The sequence below is a fragment of the Mirounga leonina genome, unplaced genomic scaffold (assembly GCF_011800145.1).
Source record: "Mirounga leonina isolate KUSES-001 unplaced genomic scaffold, KU_Mleo_1.0 Mir_204, whole genome shotgun sequence".
In the NCBI taxonomy this organism is placed as follows: domain Eukaryota; kingdom Metazoa; phylum Chordata; class Mammalia; order Carnivora; family Phocidae; genus Mirounga; species Mirounga leonina.
In genome coordinates this window covers 21,790,249-21,814,796 of record NW_023270513.1, presented here as the reverse complement: position 1 = coordinate 21,814,796, position 24,548 = coordinate 21,790,249, and the positions used below count along the sequence as shown (strand labels likewise).

The 24,548-nt window shown below is 34.2% G+C and overlaps 1 protein-coding gene across 1 annotated transcript in view; it reads right to left on the bottom strand.

The window, feature by feature from the left end:
* DIAPH2 (diaphanous related formin 2) overlaps nucleotides 1–24,548 on the bottom strand; it is a 959,330-nt gene that overhangs the window by 459,421 nt on the left and 475,361 nt on the right. Inside the window, exon 20 of the mRNA XM_035028841.1 lies at nucleotides 9,140–9,241. Coding sequence (XP_034884732.1) covers nucleotides 9,140–9,241 — 102 coding nt within the window. The remainder of the gene's footprint in view (nucleotides 1–9,139; nucleotides 9,242–24,548) is intronic.

Sequence of the window (24,548 nt, the reverse complement as noted above, 5' to 3'; positions counted from 1 at the left end):
TAAGTTTAGGAGGAGATAAGTACTAGAGTTGGCAGATTTGGGGAGTTATCCAAATAGATGCTGTGGGAGGTAAGGTTGTTGATGAGGAGAGTACATAGGGAGAAGAGTCACAGACCTGGACTTGATCTACAGTTCTATTACTTTCTAGTTTATGACCTAGTACAAGTTACCTAATGTTTGTTAGACACTTAATTTCCCCATTAGTAAAATGCATTCCTTAAATAACCCGCACAAGTTGCAGCAGAACTTAAATAAGATGCTATGTATAACTCTCCTATCATAGTAGCTGACAATGTAAGCACTCTAAAACAATAGCTATTACTGTTATTATCCTCTTTCTTCATCCTCAGAAATACCCAAAAAGAAACCATGGTCCCCGATTGTTCTACCAAACCTAAGGGAAAGTTTCTCTTATCCACAATTAATGGAATGTGTTTTCAGAGCTCAGTGAAAAACAGCACACATTATCTACTGAACACACTGTAAATATTGTGCTGTGCTCCTTTCAGCCAGTTTTAATACATAATATATACTTACTATTATAAATGTTGTCATTAAAAATGTGTTAATGTAAAATCAAGAGACTATGGGGGAGGTGAAGCTATATTCATCTCATTATTAATATACATTATGCAACACTCTATTTTTTAGCCACAAATTAATATGCATTAATCATACTAACAGAATTTGCTGCAATCAAAAGTGTGAATTTTTACGATCAGACTAGGTACACAGATAGATAAGAGTTGAATGTCCATTACAGGATCTAGGTGTATAAGGGAATGTACTGAATAAGCGTAGAAATAATAGGAAGCACTGAGCAACTTCCCCAGCCACAGATACAATTATTAAAAGGCTCATGTCTCATAAAGGCACTTGAGTGTACCTAAGTGATATAACTAAATAAAACACACTCTCGACTGAAATATATGTTTGTTTTTAGTTGTGCTCCCCAGCAGCATTTTAGTTGACTGACATTCTTTGTTTTGTAATTCATTCCTTGAAGTACCATGGGGTGCTGACCATGGTGTTGTATTATGTAGGGGATTTATTTGTGTTGTGAGGTACTTGTCTATCCAATTACATTAAACAGCTATCATTTCTTTAGCTGATCTGTACTATATTTTAAAAAATACACTGACAGCTTTAGTGAGAGCAGCTACAAGTGGGTTATTTCCCCAAAGAGTTAGACCGACTTCTGTTTATATAATTTAAATTTTATACACTTCACTACCTATGCAGCTGGTGAATATCGATCTACTGCCAAACTACCATAAGAATCCAGAGAGAGAGAAAAAAAGTCACAGGTGTAAAAATCATGTGTGAAGGAGGAGGAGATAGACACATGTCACTCCTACTCCCATGTGTCACCTGCTTTTAAGGTTATTTCTATTATTTTTCTTTTTGCACTGACAAGAAACACACCTTCAATATCATCATATGCAAACATAATCGATCTTATAGTCTCTTTAAAATGTAATGTTAAGAATTCATTAGAATTAACAGATATGTTTATAACAAATATACTTTGTTACAAGATATTTGTCCCAAATAGTTAAATACTATTAGGACCCATTGCACATTGAAAATAGAGAGTAATTTGTGTCAGTGACTATAACAAAGGTCATGATAATGAAGACACATTAAAGAAGGGTAGATTTAAGTTAAACAGGCAGAACTTCCTATACAAGTTGTGAAATCCAGACTCAATGACTTAGCAAAACTCTGCCTGGAAGTATGGAAATATAACAAGAAATCTGTGATTCTCTATTAAGTAATTTTCTTATCGTCTTTTAGACAATAACCTCCTCAAGGGCAGGATCTCTCCTGCTTATCACTGTACTTTCTGCAGTATACGCTGGACCTGGACTGGACAAAATATTCAATACAAGTGCACCTATGTGAATGGCAAATGTTTCTATATTAGATGTAAAGGAGAGATAAGAGCCATAGTTAATCTATAAAATGAGGCTTTGGAAAAATAGAGTGTTGCATAATGTATAGAGTTGTCAAATCATGCTGTTGTACACATGAAACTAATATGTATGTCAACTATACTTCAATTGAATTTTTTTTTTAAAAACTCACTATCAAAAAAAATAATGACATGCTAATAGAGAATACTTTCCCCAAAGATACTGATAATGTGGAAGTTATGCATCAACAAACATCTACTAGTCTTTAGTCTGGAATAAAACATAGTAACAATGTCTGCCCCAAAAGGCACTATAAACTCAAAAGAATCACACTAAGAATTTGAGAGAATTTCAAAAATCCTTCTGAAAACAACTGTTTGAGACCGAGAATGGCCATCGAAATGACGGCTGTGCTATGCTGTTGTATTAGGCATTACTAATAAACACAGGGGGAAAAGGAGTTAATTTCTGGTTTTTAAAATTAATGAAAAGCAATCAATAGCAAAACTGATTAATATCCATAGGCCTAATCTGAATGTTCAGTTTTCAGGTGTTTTTATTTTATTTTATTGTAAAAGCTGATGTAAATAAGTAATCCTGCTATAAAATGAACTATTATGAGAAGTTAATGAAATGAACAAAAATATGAATACATGGATTTGAGAATGAGTTATGGTGAGTTTTTTTTTTTACTTGATCTCAAAATTATCAAACCAGCTTTTTCATCAGATAAAATGAATATACATCTAGATATAAGAGCCAGCATTCATATTTACAAAAAGAATGAAAACAGAAAAAATCAAGGCATTACATATCAAAACACTGAACACTCTGAATGAAAGTATATGAAAAAAATGTGATTTTCCCAATGAATATGTAAACCTGAATAATGGTTTAATATTAATGGAACAGAAGAGCTACAATTTTTCATCTGAACTAATTGCCTTTGATGTCGGAGAGAAAAAAAGCTTTTTAAAATGTTCCTTTTCACCTGGTTAAGCTATCTTGAATAGAGCTCATAAGCTCTTATGGGGCTTTAAAAAAATTAAAAAGCACACTGACTTTATAGTTATACTTCCAACTATAGGCAAAAATCCACTCCTTGGGTCTTCATGTATTTGTGCAGGAAAAGAAAAAAATGTGCTATCAGTAATATGACATAATCTGTGCTTTTCATTATAAATGTTTTTATGCATAAGGCATCTCAAACATTTTTGTTAGATTATAGCTGTAGAATGTTTTAAATTGAAAAATATGGGTAATTTTGACCTCAGAAAAACAAAGTAATGATTACTAAAAGAACTAAGTGTTGACTTATTTTTCTCAGAAGATGTGTTAGTTTAATAGATACACACAGTATGGGTCTCCATCCTCAGTGCAAGACAAGTGGGAATTTCCATAGCTCTGAGGTTTGAGAACAGCTGAGCTGCAAACACTTTCTGAAGAGTCTAAAAGCTCCTGCTGTGGTTCTAACTGGCAAAGTTTTCAAAGATCTGTGCTTTTTTTTCCCAGTAAAAGTACAGCACATAATTACAGTGACATACCAAATTCAGTTCTGTGGGAGGTGGGTTGGAGGACAAGTCAGTGGGATGCTATGCAGACAACCTACCCACCCCCCCGACTATCACCAAAAAAAAAGGAATATTGATCATAAAAGGTCTGAGAACTAGCATATCACTCTTACCAGGTAGTCTGCCTCTAGACAGAGGAAAGGTCCCTGGCTTTATTATTTGTTTCTTTTTTTCCCTTTTTATTTGTTTCTTTTCAACTTACTACATGTGAATATAAGCAAGTCCAATGATGTTGCTGCTAAAAGGAACCAAAAAGTTTAGAGAAAGCTTAGCAGCCCAGTCACTATCTCAGATAATTTTATTTCTTTCAAAAAGTCAAAGCTAGATTTTTTCCCAAGATTTGCCAATCTTATTGTTTTTTGTTTAATGATGAGAATTTTAATGAATCTTGCAGGAATAATCTCACTTCTGGCATATGCCTATTACTAACTGATGAGATTTGTTTTTATCATTCAAGAAGTTATATAATAATGGAAACTCTGCAGGGCACTAGAAGAGGTTATAAGAATGAAATTGGGAAAGAGTATTTATTGTTAGAGAAGGAACATAAAGAAAAGTTTTCAATAAGGAAGCTAAGTTCTTCAATGTTATCAAGTGCCACATGGATACAGAACTAGACAGGACTAAAATGAACCCACTTGATTTTGCATTCAAGCTATACATTCAGCAAATATATATTAAGCCTATACCATGTGAATAAAATCAGCATGATGCATGCACTTGAAGTTGCAATCTAGTGGGGGTTTATAGACATTCAATAAACAACCTCACAAATAAATATTTAACTAAGAACCATGATAATTTCTAGAAAGGAAAAGAAAAAAAAAGGTGCTCTGTGGGATTTTAATAGAGAGCCTTAATTTTGATTGATAGGCAAGTGAAGGTATCACTGGGAAAATGAACTTTAAGCTAAAAGTGGAAGAATTAACAAGAAAGAGGCAGGCAGCAAGTGACAGTAAGAAGCAGCAACATGTGTAATGGGCCAGAGGCAGGAAAAAAGCCTGGTAAATTCAAAACACTGAAAAATAAAATATTATGTGGTTGAATTATAATAACCAAGAAGCCAAGCAACAGGAGAGAGAAGTGGGAGAGGTGGTAAATTCTGGTGAGGAGTTTATATTGCAGCCTTAGTGCCATACAAGAGCACTGATGCTTTAAGCAGATAAATGTATGATGCAACACAAATGAACTCAGAAATGCCACATTTGAGGGCTGTGCTAAGACTGACTTGGAGAAAGGCTTTTGCAGGAGTGGGGAAAACAAGCTACAAGTAGATCATAATTGTTAAAGAGAATGATGATGTTGGCTTGGGCTAAGGTGGTAATGGCACAGATGAAGAGTAGATCTGATGTATATTTTAGATGCAATTAGGAAGTAATAATGACCTCTCTTAGATAATTTTCAATGCACTGCTTAAGGCAGAATTCTAATTATTGTTTGTTGAATAGTGTATGAGAGGTAAGGAAGTAGAAAGCAAAAGAAGACTGATCTTTGAAAAAACAGGTGGTAGGAAATAGAAAGCAGCAGCTATCAGGGACCTCAGAGTCAATAAATGATTTTTATTTATCCATCTATGCAGCTATCAATTTATTCAGTTTTAGGCAGTGAGTGACTTAAGTGTTTTTTTTTTTTTCCTGAAAAGAAAGTCAAAGTACAGAATGACAAACTGAAGAGGCATAAAATAATAGAAGTATAAAATAAGCAAGAGATAATAATGCCCAGGGGTATCTGGGTGGCTCAGTTGGTTTAGTATCAGACTCTTGGCGTCTGCTCAGGTCACTGAGCTGTCCATCTGGCTCCCTGCTCAGTGGGGAGCCTGCTTGAGATTCTCTCTCTTCCTCTGCCCCTACCCACATGCGAGTGCATATTCTCTTTCATAAATAAATAAAATCTTAGAAAAAGAGAGACATAATAATGCCCCAAACAGAGATAAGTAAATTAGCATGTAGTAGAGCATCTCACACACACGTGCGCGCACACACACACACACACACAATGGAACAGTATAGCAGTTAAAAGCACTCTTTATCTATTAGAAGAAAACAAAAACACTAATTTGAAAAGACATATATGTACCCCTATGTTCATCACAGCATTATTTATAATATCCAGGATATGGAAGCAACCTAAATGTCTATCAATAAATGAATGAAGGTGTGATATGGTGTGTGTGTGTGTGTGTGTAATATAGTATTACTCTGAAATCCTATCATTTGCAACAACATGGATGGACCTTGAGTGTATTATACTAAGTGAAATAAGTAAAAAAAAAGGCAAATCCCATATGATTTTACTTACACATGGATTCTAAAAAAAAAAAAAATGAATGAACAAACAAAACAATGACAGACTCATACATATAGAGAACAAACTAGTAGTTGCCAAATGGGAGGGGAGTGGAGGGATGAATGAAACAGCTGAAGGAGATTAAGAGGTACAATCTTCCAGTTATAAAATACATAAGACACAGGGATGTAATGTACAGCATAGGGAATATAGTCAATAATATTGTAATAACTTTGTATAGTGACAGATGGTAACTAGACTTACTGTGGTGTCCACTTTGTAAAGTATATAAATATCAAGTCACTATCTTGTAACCTAAAACTAATATACTACTGTATGTCAATTATTCTTCAATAAAAATAAAATTTTAAAATAAAAAAAGGAATAAAAACACCATCTATGAAGTCAGACTGCCTGGGTTTGAATTCTGCATCTACTACTTACTTTGAACCTTGGGACAAGGTCCCTAGCCTTCCTTAGACGGGGTTTCCTCATTCATAATACGGAGCTGATAAAAGTGCTCACCTCATAGGGTCGTGAAGAATATGTAAGATGGTGCATGTAAAAATGCTTAACATGGTATCAAATACAGTAACTCTTTAATACATTCTGTTTCTATAAATAATAATACCAACAACAATAATATTAGTCATAATAATAAGGTATCCCTTTTCCTGAGATTTGACAGAGAATAGGTTAATAAAAGGTATGTCTGGAGATAGTCTTGTAGGTAGAAGAGATACTGGAGGTTCTAAAAGCCTAAGTGCTTTCCTTTTTCTCTGGTGAGTAAGAGATTACACTGTTGGTATTAAGTGAAAAGAATGGGGAGGGGAGGGAGAGAAGACTTGAGAAGAGCAGGTAAGAGACAATATAGCTGCTATGGAAAACGAAAGGCTGCTGAAGAGGAACAAGTAAAATAACTGCTGAAATGGCAAAGAGAGTCCCGCTGAGGTAAAAGCTAAAATGTCATAAAGATACCAATTCACTCGGTTCACCAAAGAGAACAGAGAGATAAAAAGCCACAGAGTTAGAGGCACAATGAGTATACTAAGGAGCTCAGGTTTTATTCTATAAATTCCAGGAGACACTGAAGGTTTTCAATATAGAAATCACACGTTGGATATAGATTTTAAGTAGACTACACTAATTGTATTGAGGGGGGAATTAGCAGAAGCGAGACAGCCAGTTTGGAGCCTCTCTCATTACTGCAGATGATTCTACACATTTCTGAAATGTTCTGAAATATAGACTGTTGATAGATTTTGAGGATTAAAAAGTCCTTGAATGTATTCACACTGAAATTAATTTAATTTTAGCACTGACCTAGAGAAATATGTTTTAATATAATTTTTACTTTACAGATCTAAAATATGCTATGTTTAATCTCAGACTCACACTTGGGTTTAATAATTGCCTTATAATTCAATTCAATAGAATTTATTATCTATTGTATATAAGATATTATTCTAAGCACCCTAATACATTTTCTCTATAAATAATAATGGCAACACAAATAGCAGGTACTTAAAAGACTAGGGCCTATTATTATTTCCAAAATATTTTCCTAGATATGAGATTATCTAAACTTTATTTGGCAAATCCTGATGGATACTACCTTGGGTGATTTACATAGCACAAACTACTTTGTAATGTCCTTGACTTTTTTCCCTACAGACATGTAACTAAGGATGGGGAGAGTTAAATAAGAGGACCAGGTGACTTCATATTCACAGCCCCAGAATTATTTATGGTTATGTGCATAAACAAGAAATCTCTTCCATTTTCTGTTTTGCTTTTAGTTCGGAAGGTATATTGCTTTTTATGTCCCCAAACTTCATTTCCTCACTGTGGCACCAAGGATATTCCTCTTGAAGGATTTGCTTGGCAAACTAATACATCTTCCAAGATAAACTGCATTCAGAAAAAAAAATGACTTCAGAGAAACTGTGTAGTGTACCTACTGTAAAACTCATAACCATCATGACACAGCTGAATTCTCAGATAGTATACAGCCTTGCTTCAATTATGGTATGAATTCAAGCAGCTTAGGTTTCAAATGAGGACTTTGGTCTAGAAAATTTTATTATTTAATATTGCACTAAAACACCACTATTTAATATATAATATCTAGCCAATTCAACTGAATAATTTGCCTAATTCCAAAAAGAAAAAAATATCTTCCTCAGGTACCTTTACATTAGCTCTACCTCATCCCAAATATACATTCCTGATTTTCTTTTCAAGGATTTGACAGAACCTTCCCATATCAGTATATGCATTGCCATATCTGAGTATTAATAAGCTCTGAATATGGGCAAGCAGCTATTGCACATATTCAAAAGGAATGTTCTCTGTCCCATCTATTACATTTCCATTTTAAACAAGATTTTTAAATTGCAACGTACCAAATCAGATAAATTAAAATATATTACTATTGAAAAGGTAATAAAATATTTGAATGAAACACAGTATTTGACTACTAGTTCTGATGTTAATTTTGAGTCTTCGTATTCAGATGTGAAATTCTTAGGGAGCCAGGGTAAAGTTAGCAGCCATAGTACAGCTGCTCATCCATACACTGAACAAACTTGTATTGAATACCTAAGTTAAAAACAGGTTTTTTTTCCTCCAAGAAATTAAATAAATCACCATCCCTTCTTTCCCATTTTTTTGTCCATTATTTCAATAGCAGTTTTGAGGAATGCCTAAAACATATAACTATATTCTTTAATACATAATTTATATCTAGTCATCTTTTTTACCCCTTAAAATGAAGAGGGGATGAGGAAACATAACTCATTCCAATAACGATTTAATCATACTAAAGTATGATATGCATTTATGAAACAATGAAACAGTGTATTTAAAGTTTTCAATTAATTAATGACACTCTATAGGAAATCTAAAAATTCTTGTGCTTTCTCTGACACAATATGTATATAACAAAAAAGTTTTTTAAAATATTGCTATTTATCTAGTTCCTACTCTTTTATTTAGCCTAAATTGGGGAGGGGGCAAATTCTAACAGCAAGATCAAAATAAAAGAAAAAATAGCCAATACAATAATACATACTACTTTTCATATATTAATAGAATTAAATATCTGCACTAGTATGGAGGAGATGCTATGAGATACCCTGAGGTATTCTGTAGAATATAAATCTAAATTTCTTTATTTTTCAAAACAATTACAAATAATAAGGTTTTTTTTCCTGACAATGTTATAATTAATTATGTAGATATGCAGTTTGAAAAAAAATTATGTAGATACGCAGTTTGAAAAAATCAACAATTGAAATGTCCTTTTCACTGTTTCTGACAATTACATCACAGTTGAGTTTGTGGGCCCTTATGCTAGATACATACCACAACTCCAAATTGCTCAGGCTCACAGAGGTCATCATATTCATTCCTCAGCTGTGCTAATTCACTGAGTACTTTCTGCTCAGGAAGATGTTTTACAAGGTTCTAAAAAGAAATAAAAGTATAAAAGTTTAATATTTTATTATTAGGACTATTAACCCTGCATTAACAACTCTAAAAGTGATTATCTAGGGTAGAAATTTCTGATTGCGATTCTGTTATACCACTAGTGTATACTCCCCTTCTCTCCCAAATAAATAACCAAAAAATGAACTACAATTTAATGTGAATAAATGTACAAATGCATTTGCTTTCCATGCACTGCGGTACATAAATGATAAATAAAAAGATCATATGGAAGTAAATGACACTGAAAAATTACTAACTTTCTGGGCCTTAAACTTATATAGCATAATTTTTAAGCTTTATTTTCTATCAGGAAGTCAATTCATTTGGAAAACATAGAATTAAATTATATGTAATAATAATAATAATAAAAGTCAACTCTAGTCTTCATAATTGGCAAAATTTGGAATAATCTTTAATCTATAAACCACACAAAGCCTGCAAAAAATCTCCCATTAATTACAATGTATTTAATATACACAATGCATTCCCCCTCTAATGGAGAACCAAGCGAAAGTAATGAAGTCTGATACATGTTCAAGTTTGATGCTGAATAGAATCAAAATTGATTAATTCTTCTCAACCTAGTTTATCTTGGACTATGATACAGTTTTAATTATCATTACATTAGCATGCAACCAACATCTTGGGGACATGTATGGGATTTCAAAAGACATATCAAAGGAAGAAAAGCAGGAAAAAGAGATTTAAGAAAGTAAGGTTGACACAAAATGGCAGAAAAGTACATTCCAGGGATTGGTCCCACCACGAAAGTAATCACTGAGCTAGAAAGAGTAAATAAACTACTTCAAAACACTGAAACCTAATGGGATACTTACAACAAAGGAAGTGCTTGTTGAAGGGAGACACTGCTGCTCTCTGGTAAGAGAACAACATGCACAAAATGGGTATCAAACCCCATTCCTCAGCACCACTGTGAAGAGGTGCTGGCGGATGCCAGGGTGGGCAGTGGGACTCATGTTATTTGAAATTTGAGGATGTGCATTTTGGTTTCCTGAAGGGCCGGTACAGTGCTCGCCTTGGTTTCAACCCTCTTAGGTTGCAGTAGCTTCCCAAGATGGCATCTATCAGAAGACTTAAATAGACAGAAACACCTCCCCCTGCTTTTTGGAACCAGACATTTAAGGAAATCTTTGTCAGATTACTGGCTGACAACAGAGATAATAAAACCCTAAATCCAGTAACCATACACAAGGAAAATACAGCTTGCAACAACTGTTGGGAAAAATTACAAACAAATAGCTACAGCTCTCAGCAAACAAAAATCAGCAGTCAGTGAGGAGTAGAAAAATCCAAATTCCAGAGTTAAAATAGACTCAAATGTCCAGTTCTCAAAAACAACAAAAAATCACAAGGCCTGCAAAAAACAAAACAAAACAACAAAAAACCCCAAACAAACAAACAAAAAAACAGGAAGGCATAAGCTACACAGGAAAAAAAAAAAAAAGAATATGACAGAAACTATCCCTGAATAAACTCAGATTTTGGAATTAGTCAAAAACACTAAATCAACTATCTTAAATATGTTCAATGAGCTAAAGGAAACTATGAACAAATACATCAGTTCTGAGCAGGACCTGAAAGAAGTCCACACTGAGATACACTGAATCAAATTGCCAAGAAAGGGAGTGATTTTAAAACAGCAAGAGGAAGTGAATTGTCACATTTAAGGGATCCACAGTAAGACTGATATCTGATTTCTCCAATGTAAGCAAAAAGGTAGTGGGATAACATATTTAAAGTTCTGAAATTAAAAAAAAAAAAAAAAAAAAAAAAACCTCTGAACCAAGAATTCTGTATCCACCAAACTAACCTCCTTTAAACAATGATGGAGAAAGTAGATATTCCCAAATTAACAACAACAACAACAAATATAATTTACTGCTAGCAAACCTGTTCTGTAAGAAATACTAAGAGGTCCTACAGACAGAAATAAAAGGACACTAAACAGTAATTCAAAGACATAAGAAATAATGAACAATTATAAAGGGAATTACATAGATAAATATAAAACCCGATGTTATTGTACTTTTGGTTTATAACTTTTTTTCTATGATTTACAAGGCAAATGAGTAACACAATAATTAAAAATCTATGTTAATGATCATACAATGTGCAATGATGCAGTCTGTGACAAAAATAATATAAAAAGGACAAATATGTATAGGAAGAGTGGATGTTATGAAAACTAAGTTTGTATTATTAAAAATGGGTTGTTATAAGTTTAAGATATTAATTATAATCCCTAAAGAAACTAATAAGAAAATAACTGAAAACACAGAAATAAAGATGGGAATCAAAATAGTAGGCTACCAAAAACAAATCAAATATAAAAATGGTAATAGAGAAATTAAGGAACAAAAACATGTAAGAGATACAGAAAACAGCTAACTGGAAGAACTAAGCCCTTCTTTAGGAATAATTACTTTAAATGTATATAAATTAAAATCTCCAATTAAAAGAAAGAGCTTGGAAGATTGGATTTAAAAACAAACATATTTATCTATACACAGTCTACATAAGACTCAGCTTTAGATAAAAAGATGCAAAGAGGTTGAAAGCAAAAGAATGGAAAAACATATTCCATGTAAATAGTAACCACATATACACACACATACACAAAAACAAACTGTGGTGGCTATATTATTGTTAGACAAAATAAACTTGAAATAAAAAAAGTAACAAGAGACAAAGAAGGATATTCTATATTGATAAAATTTTCACTGCCATCAGGAAGATATAATTATAAGCAAATGCCCAACTGAAAGCAGAGCTCAAAAATATATGAAATAAAAATTGACAGAATTTAAGAGAGGAAAAGGCAGTTCTAAAATAATAGGTGGAAGGGCCCATGGCTGGCTCAGTCAGAAGAGCATGTGACTCTTGATCTTGGGGTTGTGAGTTCAAGTCCCATGTGGGGTGTAGAGATTACTTAAATAAATAAACTTAAAAAATAAAATAATAGGTGGAGTATTTTTTTAAGATTTTATTTATTTATCTGCGAGAGAGACAGAGAAAGGGAGAGGCATAGCAGAGGGAGAGGGACAAGCAGACTCTGCACTGAGTGTAGAGCCTGATGCAGGGCTTGATCACACAACCCTGAGAGATCATGTCCTGAGCCAAAACGAACAGTCGGACACTTAACCATCTAAGCCACCCAGGCGCCCCAATAGGTGGAGTATTTAATACTCCACTTTCAATAATGGATAGAATAAGAAAATGGAAGAATAACAAGAAAATAGAGAATTTGGACATCACTATAATCTGATTACCCCGAATATATTTATACAAAACATTCTTCCTAACAACAGCAGAATGTACATTCTTAAGTGCACATGGAACATTCTCCAAGATATATCACATATTAGACCAAAAAACAACCCCTAATAAATTTTAACTGACTGAAATCATGCAAAATATCATTTGTGATCACAATGGAAATGTCACTAGAAATAAATAACAAAGGAAAAGGAGAAAATTCACAAATATTCAGAAATAACACACTCTTTAAAAAGCAATGAGTCATAGAAGTAATTACAGGGGAAATTAGAATATACCTTGATATAATAAAAAAAATAAAAAATAAAAAATAAATAAATAAATAAATAAATAAATAAATAAATAAATAAAAAGAAAATACCTTGATATGAATGAAAATGAAAACACAACATGCTAAAACTTACGGAATTCAGCAAAAGCAGTGCTAAGAAGAAAATTAAAGCAATAAACATCTACATTAAAAAAGAAGAAAGGTTTCAAATCAATAACCTAATTGTATATCTTAAAGAGCTAGAGGAAAATCATACTTAAACCAAAGCAAGAAGGAAATCTACAAATTAGAACAGAGGTAAAATGTAATTAATTAATTAGAGAACTGGAAAACCAATAGAGTAAAATCAATGATACTGGAAGTTGATTCCAAAATTGACAAATCTTTAGCTACAACAAAAAGAAGACTCTAATAACTAAAATCAGAAATGATAGTTGGGACATTATTACTGATTTTGTAGAAATTAAAAAAAGATTATAAGAGGATACTATGAATAATTGTACACTAGCAAATTGGATAACCTAGAAGAAATTGACAAATTCCTAGAAACACACAAACTACAAAAACTGAGTCCAGGGGGAAAAAAAAGAAAATCTGAGTAGACCTATAACAAGTAAGGAGATTGTGTAAGTAACCAAAAACCTCGCAACAAAGAAAAGCCCAGGACCTGAGAGATTCACTGATGAATTCCATCAAATATTTAAATAAAAATTAACACCATTCCTTTTCAAACTCTTCCAAAAAAATTAAGAGAAGGGAACACTTCCTAACTCATTCTACGAAGCCATCATTACCTTGATATCAAAACTGGTCTAAGACACAAGACAACTACTACCTCAGGCCAATATCCCTTAATAAAAACAAGTACACATTAAAAGATACAGTAGGCAACATATAGCATAAGTCCCATGGGAAATTACTGCATCATGTTCTGTACAACTGTACAAGTTATCTTTTGTTCTCTCTGCTTATATTTTCCCTCCTTCCAGTTAATTTTGCATTTCCATTAAACTCTAGGCCTGCAATGGCATCCATTGTGTAACTGATGAAACTAAATTTAAAATATCATGCACTTTCACTTAAAAGAAATATGAATATTGATATAACAACATGTACATATAACCAAATGAAATTAAGAACATCCATTATTTTGCCTCATTAATATAATTTTCTTTTATAAAATGAAAAGGCAAGTAAATACCAATTTATTATTTCCATTTCTCCAGAACAATTTTCAATACATGTAAATTACTCAATTGTTTTTTAAAAATTTTTCTGTTAATGGGATTTTTGGTAAAGTATGTTATGAAAAACAACGAATCAGTTTGGGTACTTCAATAATTGTGACTACAAGGCAACTAAACTAGAAAGATTAAGAACGGTATTAAAATTATTAAAAAATATCAATTCTGCATATTTCAAACTTTTCATCTCAATTTTAACTGTGAAAATAAGTACAATAGTATGAATCAGGACTAAAATAAAATTTCAGCTCAGAATGTGAAACACTGTTATTTTGTTTCTCTTCTAGCTATAGGTAACCTGATAACTCATCTTCAGAATGCAGGCTCCATAGTAGGTGACATACAGTTTCTTCTTCTCTTCAGCTATATGAAATATTTAACACATTCAGCAGACTTAGCTGTATTCTGATTCTGGATACCATTTTATGGCTGTGTTACAAACTTACATAACTGCCAGTGATTAGTAGGTTCTATTTACAAGTAAGATTTGTAATAAAACTCACTCTCTCTCAGTGTAACAAACGCAGACTACTATTATACTACTTATTGCTTAATGAATCAGCTTGTTAGAATCCCATGTTGCAAGTGGCTATCACAGTCAATCCCTAAAGATACCTGATTTTTTTTTTTACATACACACTAAACTTTATACACAAAGATGTATTATAAGATTGAACATTAATATGTTTTCATGCCCATAAATTCCTGAATAGAAGAGGCAGGAAGATAAGATGACAAAAGAGAGACAAACCAGTACTCATTTGCCTCCACTCTCTTTCACTTACTCATCAAAAGCATGTCAAGAGAGAAAATGAAAAAAAAAAAAAAAATACAAGTTCAAGGCATGGTTTGAGACTAAAGTGGACAGTCTGCGGAATCACCTGGAATTCCATGTGTATGGTAGACTAAGGGGCCTCCTGGGAGAGAAATTTCCTGCCTAATTGAAGTGTATCATGCAATAAGAAAGCCAACCTGCATTTTAAAATGCAGGAAGATGGGAGCACCTGGGTGGCTCAAATGGTTGAGGGTCTGCCTTCTGCTCAGGTCATGGTCCCGGGGTCCTGGGATCGGGTCCCACATCAGGCTCCTGACTCAGCGGGGAGCCTGCTTCTCCCTCTCCCTCTGCCTCTCCCCGTGCTCATGTACTCTCTCTCTCTGTCTCAAATGAATAAATAAAATCTTTAAAAAAAAATGCAGGAAGAAAGCCTGTATTTTCAAAAGGACTGGAGTGATTCTGAGTGCAGCAGATGTGTTTCTTGGTTGTATCACCAGGCTCAGCCTGCCCACCCCCAACACAGTCAAATGTCTGAGTGCTGTGGAAAGGGGAGCTGTGTGATGAGCACACTTTGGTACACCTCTAAAAGGAGAGAAAGGAAGAAACGTATGTTTCTGTATTTTGCATAGAACACTGCATACCCTTCGCACACAGAGGGCTTCAGTACACAATAGCTGTGGCCCATGGGAAAACTCCTCCCCTCTCCCCATATACAGTCATCCTTAGGAGAAGCTTCAAAACAGGAAATGAGTAAAATTACCCACAACTGCCACATGGTAGCTGACAAATTTAGTTCATGGGATGCATAAGATATTTTTGGAGACCCCTAAAAAGATCTAATGTAGGGGCTTTTGGAAAGAGTTGCGGTCCTGCAATAGTAACTAGGAATAAAAGAAAAATACAGGTGAACTGATAAGACTGGACAAGTATTTTAAACTTAAAAAATTTAATACAGCTTTTGACTTTTGGTAGCTTAGTGATACTATCACTACTTATATTCTCTAAATAAATTGCAAAGGTGAGTTCTGACACACTCTGTAAGTGAAAAGCTGTTCATAATAGGAGCTAGATACTATAAATTTTAAAATGCAATTTAGATTCTGACAAATTGTGAGGTGATAGGCAAATATCTTATAAAGTTGCATCCCTTCCATTTTTCCCTCCCACTCCTCCTGTTTAGTACTGAGCATCTTCTTTCAAATACTTCAAGATTTGTGTTTAAAAGATCGATTCTCAGCCAATACGAAAGTTTCATCCTAGAAAATGCCAATGAGCGGAAGTTTACAAAGAAAACAACAAAGGGGAAAGCAGTAACTATGTCACTAAATGAGCAGATTTTTCTTCTTTTACATATCACAAATCTACTTTCTGATGATTGTCACTGTTATCTAAAGAAATTTCTCCTAACAGACTATGGGCTTTTAACTACTTTTTACATTTTTACAATTACTCTATAATACTTTCAAAACTTTATTTCCTTTAAATGTTAACTGCACACTTAAAGGTTAGTTAAGTGAAAGTATTGAACCATAATGCCCTTTCCTTCTTGCCAAAACATAACCTTTCTTTTTTATCTTATATCTCATTAAGTCATTTTAGTAGAAGAGTAGGGTTAGGTTCACTGTAATTAAGTCTATCATTCGCCACATAAATGAATTGAGGCCAATATTTCTTTTTTTAAATTTATTATTTATTCCTTTAAAAATATATTATTACAGTGTGTGTATGGATAGACATATACATATTTATATTTCATATAGAATTATATAGGAGATACATATATATGTATACAAAACAGAATTATTTTAACTTATGTTTACAAATACTTTATTTCCTTTTTTAAATCCAGACCAGAAATGTTTCCCCAAAGTCCTGAATAAATCTCTGTGATCTCAATACAACCCTCTCCCATTTTATCTAGTTAAAAAACTCAGTCCCTTGACCATTCTACTTCATTATGTTTTTCAATACTTTCTTATGGCATATCTCAAATTATGTGTGTATATTTCATACTCTTAAATCACATTTATGCGCTCTTGTTCTTTGGGTTAAATGGCATACACATTGACGCTGGGCCTGGTTCTATACTTATTTTGTGTTTCTTTCATCCATGCAGCTAATATATACTGGCTGCCAAATATGGGATTGCCACCATGTTAACCACTAGAGATTCTGCCCTCATGAAGATTACAGGTTCAAAAGAGCCATATATACTCCTAACTACACAGTGGAACCATAATCAACATATGACTGATGATAATTTGTATTGCATTTTATTCAAAATATATTTCTCTCCTTTTGATTTGATTACTAACATTTCTATAACTCCTATAATAGACTCAAAAAGCCAACTAAAGTATATTAAAATGCTGATTAACTGGCCTAAAGCATTCAGGGGGAGCTTTTCTAGCCTTCTCCACGGAGCCACCCTTTAAAAAAAATAATATTAGTTGATAAAAGGACACACAAGCATTGAACCCTTGATGAGAAAATTCCTGACCCTGGAGTATAACAATTGCGTCTTCCAAAGAGGCAGGCTTTGACAGGTTTCCTACCTATTTAATCAACTTGTCCCATGTAAGGAAACTTTTCTCCAGTCCTCTAGAAAGCTCACGGACCCTCCCAGGATCAACATTACCTCAGTGTTAATAATGCCAAATCAACAGCTCCAGCTCTCACCATGGGTAGCCAGCTTCAAGTTCCTTGTTTTTGATAGTCCCACCTAGATATCCTAACATTAACTCAAACTGAACAAATCTAAAGGAGAATTCATCTGCACTCTTATTCTTACCTCTTATCTTATCAGCTTCTTACTGATTCTTACCTCTTATCAGCATCTCCTAACAGCCCCATTCTGCCAGCAAGAACTGGCATTCTCTCCATCTTCTAAGCTTTCAAACTGGCTTACCCCTCAGTCACAAGTTCTGACAACTCTTAACCAGCAAAATCTCTTCGGAGTTCAATCCTTTTATATTCTACAGCCAAAAATATACACACAGAAACCACATGGTATTCAAACATTTCCTAACTTAAGCTCAATTAAATGTGTCAAAGTATTCTAGCTCTGTAGTAGGTTGATGGAGATCACAGATATATTTACAACTTCTATAATAATAACAAGAAAAACTGTGACTACTTTGTACACAAAAAATTCAACCCCTGCTAATATCACGATCCTATTTGTTGAGAAAATGCATTGTTTCCTAAAATAATGTATATGATTTACACTTAATCTGGAAGATAATTACTAACACTATTCCTTTGATGTTGATTATCTTCTATTTCATTTATCTCCCTCTTTGTACTAAAAATAAAAATCAGAAATCATATTAAACCTAGAAGGTGATTTTTAGAATTAAAAATATAGAATATACAGAATGAATGACTATGAATATTGAATAAAATATGAGGAGTGTATGCCCAGGTCTAGCTGTAATATGTTCATCCTAAATATAACACAGACTATCCATGTGATTAATATTCTTCTACATATTATATAACCTATATGTATTTTAAATTAACACATTTCAAATAAAATATAAAATATCTTCTCATATAAGTGGGCAAACTGATATTCTCAGATACATAATAGAATAGATTCATATCTGTTAAAACAGGTAACAGGTATACAATATCCTGTTTATGCTACACTCTGCTTTCATTAGATATCACCTTAAAATGTCCATGACAAACTGCCACAAATGCAAGGATGCATTATTATTAAATACTATATATAGATGTTTCCAAAGCTGAATATTACTCCAACAGTCAATACAACTATCTAGGGAGTCTGAAGAGTGCTGACAGCTTACAGATCATGAAATGAGAGTATTGCAATGCACTTGATGTAGACTACGCCAAAAAAAATACCTGGAAATTTCAGCCAACTCTACAGGGGTGTTTATTCATCTATACCCAATCATTTCACTTCACAAAGTCAGTGTTTCTCTCCCTTGATTTTTGTTTGGTCAAATGAAATGATGCAATTCTATGTATACTGTGAAAATTAGCACACTAACAGAATATGCATATAGTTAAAGAAAACATGAAATATCAGAATGCTACCATACCTCTGCAGATCCAAATGTAAAAACACCACTATCTAGGAAAACAATAACACGCAAACACGAGGTTGCTTCTATTTCTGAGACCATAGTACCAGAAAGTCATTTCAATTAGTTGAAGAGATTTATACTAGAAACTGTCATACATGATTGACTATCCTTAAGTATTTATGTCTCTGGGTTTTTTTAAGATTTTATTTATTTATCTGATAGAGAGAAAGAGAGAGAGCACAAGCAGTGGGAGCAGCAGAGGGAGAGGGAGAAGCAGGCTCTCCACTGAGCAGGGAGCCTAAAGCAGGGCTCAATTCCAGGATCTTGGGATCATGACCTGAGCCGAAGGCAGAAGCTTAACCGACTGAGCCCCCCAGGGGCCCCTACTTCTGTGTTTTCATGTAAGAACAGGTTATAGACACCTGCATCCAAAATAAGCATAAAAGTATAAAGCCAATATGAAGCATTCATAATGCACTGGACATTTTGACACATCAGGTATCCATGTCAAGCTGACAACATGATTTTTAACTAAGCAGAAACAATACTTGGCATACTTGGAATGTAAAATACACTGACTTAAACATGGTGGCAGATGAGAAGCATCTAACAGGTTTGTCCCAACTTCCCAATAAAAGCATCATTGAGATACTTTAGAAAATACTTTTACTTCTAGCTGACTGGTTATCCTAGTCAACTGGGTAGTCAAATGGAGTAGGGGCTGTCAATTTATAGAACACATAAAATTCTTTAAAAATACCTTTAAAAAAAAAAAAGCACTAATCCAGAGACATAACCAAATACTGAAGACTAAGACGATCTTAGGAACATCTACCAAGTGGTCTAGAGTTTTCACCTTTAATGTGCCTAAAATATTAAGATGGAGCATACACAAAGCCTAGACCTTTTACAAGATGAGAGGGAAAATTAAATTCAATTTCTTATGTAAATATAAGACCCCAAAAGATAATATCCCCAGTGAAAGGCTTACCTTCAAGAAAAAACAATGCTCACCCACAGAGGAAAACAGTATGAAATCTTGCCTACTTTCGCCTTGACTCTGGGATCTAGGGTATGGGGCTTCCCCCTATAAATCTCTAACCACAAGACACCTCCCATGCAGGTTTTTGGCCAGAATTTAACTACCTAGTTGTCAAAAAAAAAAAAAAATATATATATATATACACACACACACACACACACACACACACATACTGAAGGAGAGATAAAGAGAGAGAGAATGAATTTAAATTTAAATTTAAATTTAAATTTAAAGTGATTAGTCTTTGGTAGTGCTCCCAGACGTCTGGCAATAATTCATGCAAATTTCCAAGAAAAAAGTACCTTTAAACTTCAGTTTCAAAGTATTCTCACAGATAAAGTTTAGTAATCATTAGTTCACAATAAAAATAAAGATAACATAGAAAGCCGTGAAGAAACATTAGTAAAGTCAGCAAAAACAAACGATAGAATTAGACTTATAAAGACACAAGATATAATACTGGAAAAACAATTTCTAGAGATAAGAAATGTAATAATTGATATTAGAAATTCATTGGATTAGGTAAAACAGAAGATGAGGCACAAATCATAAAAAGAATAAGTAAACTGGACAACAGGCCTAAAAAATATCCAGTAAAGTACACAACATAAAGACAAACCATGAGATGTAAACACAAGAAAACCTAAACAGAGTGAGAATGTTTAAAATATGTTCAATTAGAATTATAAAGGCAACTATGAATAGAGAGAATAAAAGATAATACTTCAAATAAAAATGGCTAAAAAAAAAGGCTAATAATTTTCCAGTATGGATAAAATAACAATCATTAAATTCAGGAAGCCCAATGAATCAGGATAAACAGAAGAATTAATGTTGCTTAACAACAATCAAAACGAGGTATTGGTGAAAAAATCTGTTTACACTGCTGAGAGAAAATAATTTGAAAGCTAGAATTATATATCCATTGCAAATATCTTTTAAGTTCAAAGATGAAATAAACATATTATCAAACAAACTTTAAAGTGTTTACTATGACCAAAATCTCATTAAAGGTACTCTAAAAAATGTGTTTCAGTAAGAAATAAAATGATCCTAGAACGAAGCTGTCATATAAAAAGGAAGGTATAAACATAAGTTAAATATATGACTAAATTTAAGTAAACATGGATGAAACAGTAAACATATTGTCTAATTTAGATTTAAAAAAATAACTAAAATATGGACCAACAGATAAATTAGGAAGTGTCAAAATTTTTTTTTCAAAGTTGTTAAAAATGATGTAAATAAATAGATACACATGCCATGTTCAAAGACAGGAAGAATCAAATATAAGAATCTCAATAGACACAACTTCACAACTTTATGCAATTGTAATCAAATATTATGACTGAATTTTTGCTGTTGTTTAAACTTGACAAACTGATTATAAAATTTATGTGGCTGAAATAAGAGAGAATAATAGTCAACACATCCCTGAAAAGCAAGATCAATGTGGTTTGACATCCCCTATCAAAGACACCTGCTGGGCAACTAGCCTGAATGCCAGCTTTTTGTTATGCTTTACCTTAAAACCCAAGCCCCTGAGCAGTCATACAACTGCTTTTCTATGACAAACCTGTACCAGCCACAGTGTCTCAAGACCTCACCCAGAGGATCAGGGCAGTTCTGCACTGCACTGGGTCTCTAAAATTTGGAGCTCTAAAACCCAACCTCATGCCAGGGATAAAAGACAGGAACATTGCACTGCCAATGGGTGGGCTGACAGTGCAAACACAGACATGGTAGAGGCAGGGATCTGATGGAAGCCTGGGACACAAGAGGGTAGATTGTTTGCGCTTCTAAGAGGGCTTCCTGAAAAGTGGTGGATGCAAACTCACCTTTCCAGGGAAGAGAGCAAGCCAATGCCATTTTTCACCCCTCCCATCAACATGAACAGACTTTCAACAAGCAGCACAGCGCACACAATGGAGGCTTGGGCCCGATTACACCACAGCCCACCCCCTAGTACACTTCATGTGCCTTTTATAACAGGCAAGTGTGATTGGGAGCAAGAGCAGCAACAGAACCCTTCCCCAGAAAATGAACACAAAACCGTGCACCCACCAGGTCTATTGATCATAGAGTGTTGAAAGCTTCAGTTGTAGTGGAAATAGGACCAGGCACAGGTGTTCTTAAGACACAAAAGACAAGACCTAGACAAAATGCAAGGACAAAGGAATTCATTCAAAAAGAACAAACAACATGAGGTCACATACAGGGAGCTAATCAAAAGAGATATAAGTAATACACCTGAACCAGAATTTAAAACTACCATCATAAGCATACTACCTGGGCTTGAGAAAAGCATAGAAGAAAGCAGAGAGACCCTTACTGCAGGGATAAAAGACCTAAAATCTAGTCAGGCCAAAATAAAACATTCTATAACTGAGATGCAAAACCAACTGGATGTAATGACCACAAGTATGGAAGAAGTAGACGAACAAATAAGTAATATAGAAGATAAAATTATGGAAAATAATAAGAGTGAAAATAAGAGGTAAAGAAAAATATTGGATCGTGACTGAAGGCTTAGGGAACTCAGTGATCCTTTATGGAAAGCATAATAACGTCCATATCATAGGAGTCCCAGAAGAAGAAGAGAGGCAAAAAGGGGCAGAAGGTTTACTTAAACAAGTTATAGCTAAAAACTTCCCCAATCTGGGGGAAGAAGGAAACATCCAAATCCAGGAGGCACAAAGAACTCCCATCAAAATCAACAAAAGCTGGCCAACACCAAGACATATGGTAGTAAAATTTGCCAATTACAGAGATAAGGAAAGAATCCTGAAAGCAAGAAGGGAAAACAAATCCCTAACCTACAATGGAACACAAATCAGGTTAGCAGCAGATCACCAAAGAAACTTGGCAGGCCAGATGGGAGTGGCAGGATATATTCAACGTGATGAATGGGAAAAATATGCAGCCAAGAATATATTATTCAGCAAGGCTATCATTCAGAATACAAGGAGAGATAAAGAATTTCACAGACAAACAAAATAAAGGAATTTGTGACCACTAAACCAGCCCTGGAAGAAATATTAAAGGAGACTCTCTGAGTGGAAAACAAAGACCAAAAGCAACAAGACTAGAATGGAACAAAAAAAAATTTCCAGAAACAGCAAATTAACAGATAATACAATGGCACTAAATTTATATCTATCATTAAACATTATGAATAAAAATAGAGTAAATGCTCCAACAGAAAGACATAGGGTATCAGAATGGACAAAAAAAATTAAGACTCATCCATATGTTGCTTACAAGAGACCTAAAGACACCTGCAGATTGAAAGTGAGGGAAAGGAGAACCATCTATTATGTTAATGGATGTCAAAAGAAACGCAGAGTAGCGATATTTATATTAGACAAACTAGATCTTAAAACAATGACAGTAATAAGAAGGGAACAATATCATCATAAAGGGGATTATCCAACAGGAATATCTAACAATTATAAATATTTACACCCCCAACCTGGGAGCACCCAAATACATAAATCAAGACAAACGTAAAGAAACTTACTGATAATAATACAAAAATAGTAGGGGACTCTAACACCCCATTTAGAGCACTGGATAAATCATATAAGCAGAAGTTGACCAGCAAAGAATGGCTATGAATGATACACTGAACCAGATGGACTTCACAGATATATTCAGAACATTTCATCCTAAAGCAGCAGAATACCTGAGATGATGTAGGCTTGTAAGCCCCTTGCAGGCCCAGATCATTTGAGGACTGCACTGAGGTTAAGGACGGCCAGGCAGGCCTGGGCCAGGAGGAGAAAATGTTCTCTTCCCCTTATCTCATGTTGTAAGTTCTAAATGCCTGGATCAGCAGGAAGTGGCTCTTGCCTAGCTTAAAGTGTATCTTTCTAAACAGAAGTGTTCTTTCTAAAGACAAAGAACATGTTGTCTCCAAAGGAAGGATGGCTAAGAGAATTCTTTATTCTGCAAGCATAAACGGGATGTATTTTGTTCTTATTGAATTTCATGTATATTTCACTTCACGGATGTTGGCTTGATACTTTAAGTATACATTGTTATGTTTATCTGATCACTGCGAGTATATAGCTACGTGAGAAATAAACGGCAGTATGCAGTTGCAAGTGCTGCCTTTGCTCTGCATCCCCTGTGTCCTGGTGATTTCGTAGACCCTTACCCAGGGACCCCAACGCACTAGACGTTGACAATTGGCGCCCGAACAGGGACCCTGAAGGATGTTCAGGAAGGGTGAGTAACTTAATTAAGTACAGGGTTATGGGACAAGAAACTTCTACTCCTTATGTTCGAATGCTGAAGCATTCACTTGCTGTCTATGGTATTACTGTCGCTTCTAATGATATTGAGCTGTGCTTGAAGGTGGTTCGGGAATGGAATCCTTGGTTTCCAGAGGAGGGAACTTTAGACATGGATAATTGGCGGCGAGTTCGACATAATGTCGAGAAGGCAATGAGACAGGGAGAAAAAATTCCCGTACGGTTTTGGTCTATTTGGTCGATTATTTTTACAGTGCTTAAAGCAATGGAGGATGACCGCACAGTTGAAGATTTCCAGAAGGAGATGGCTCCTTCCATACAAGACCTCCCTTTAGATACGGAT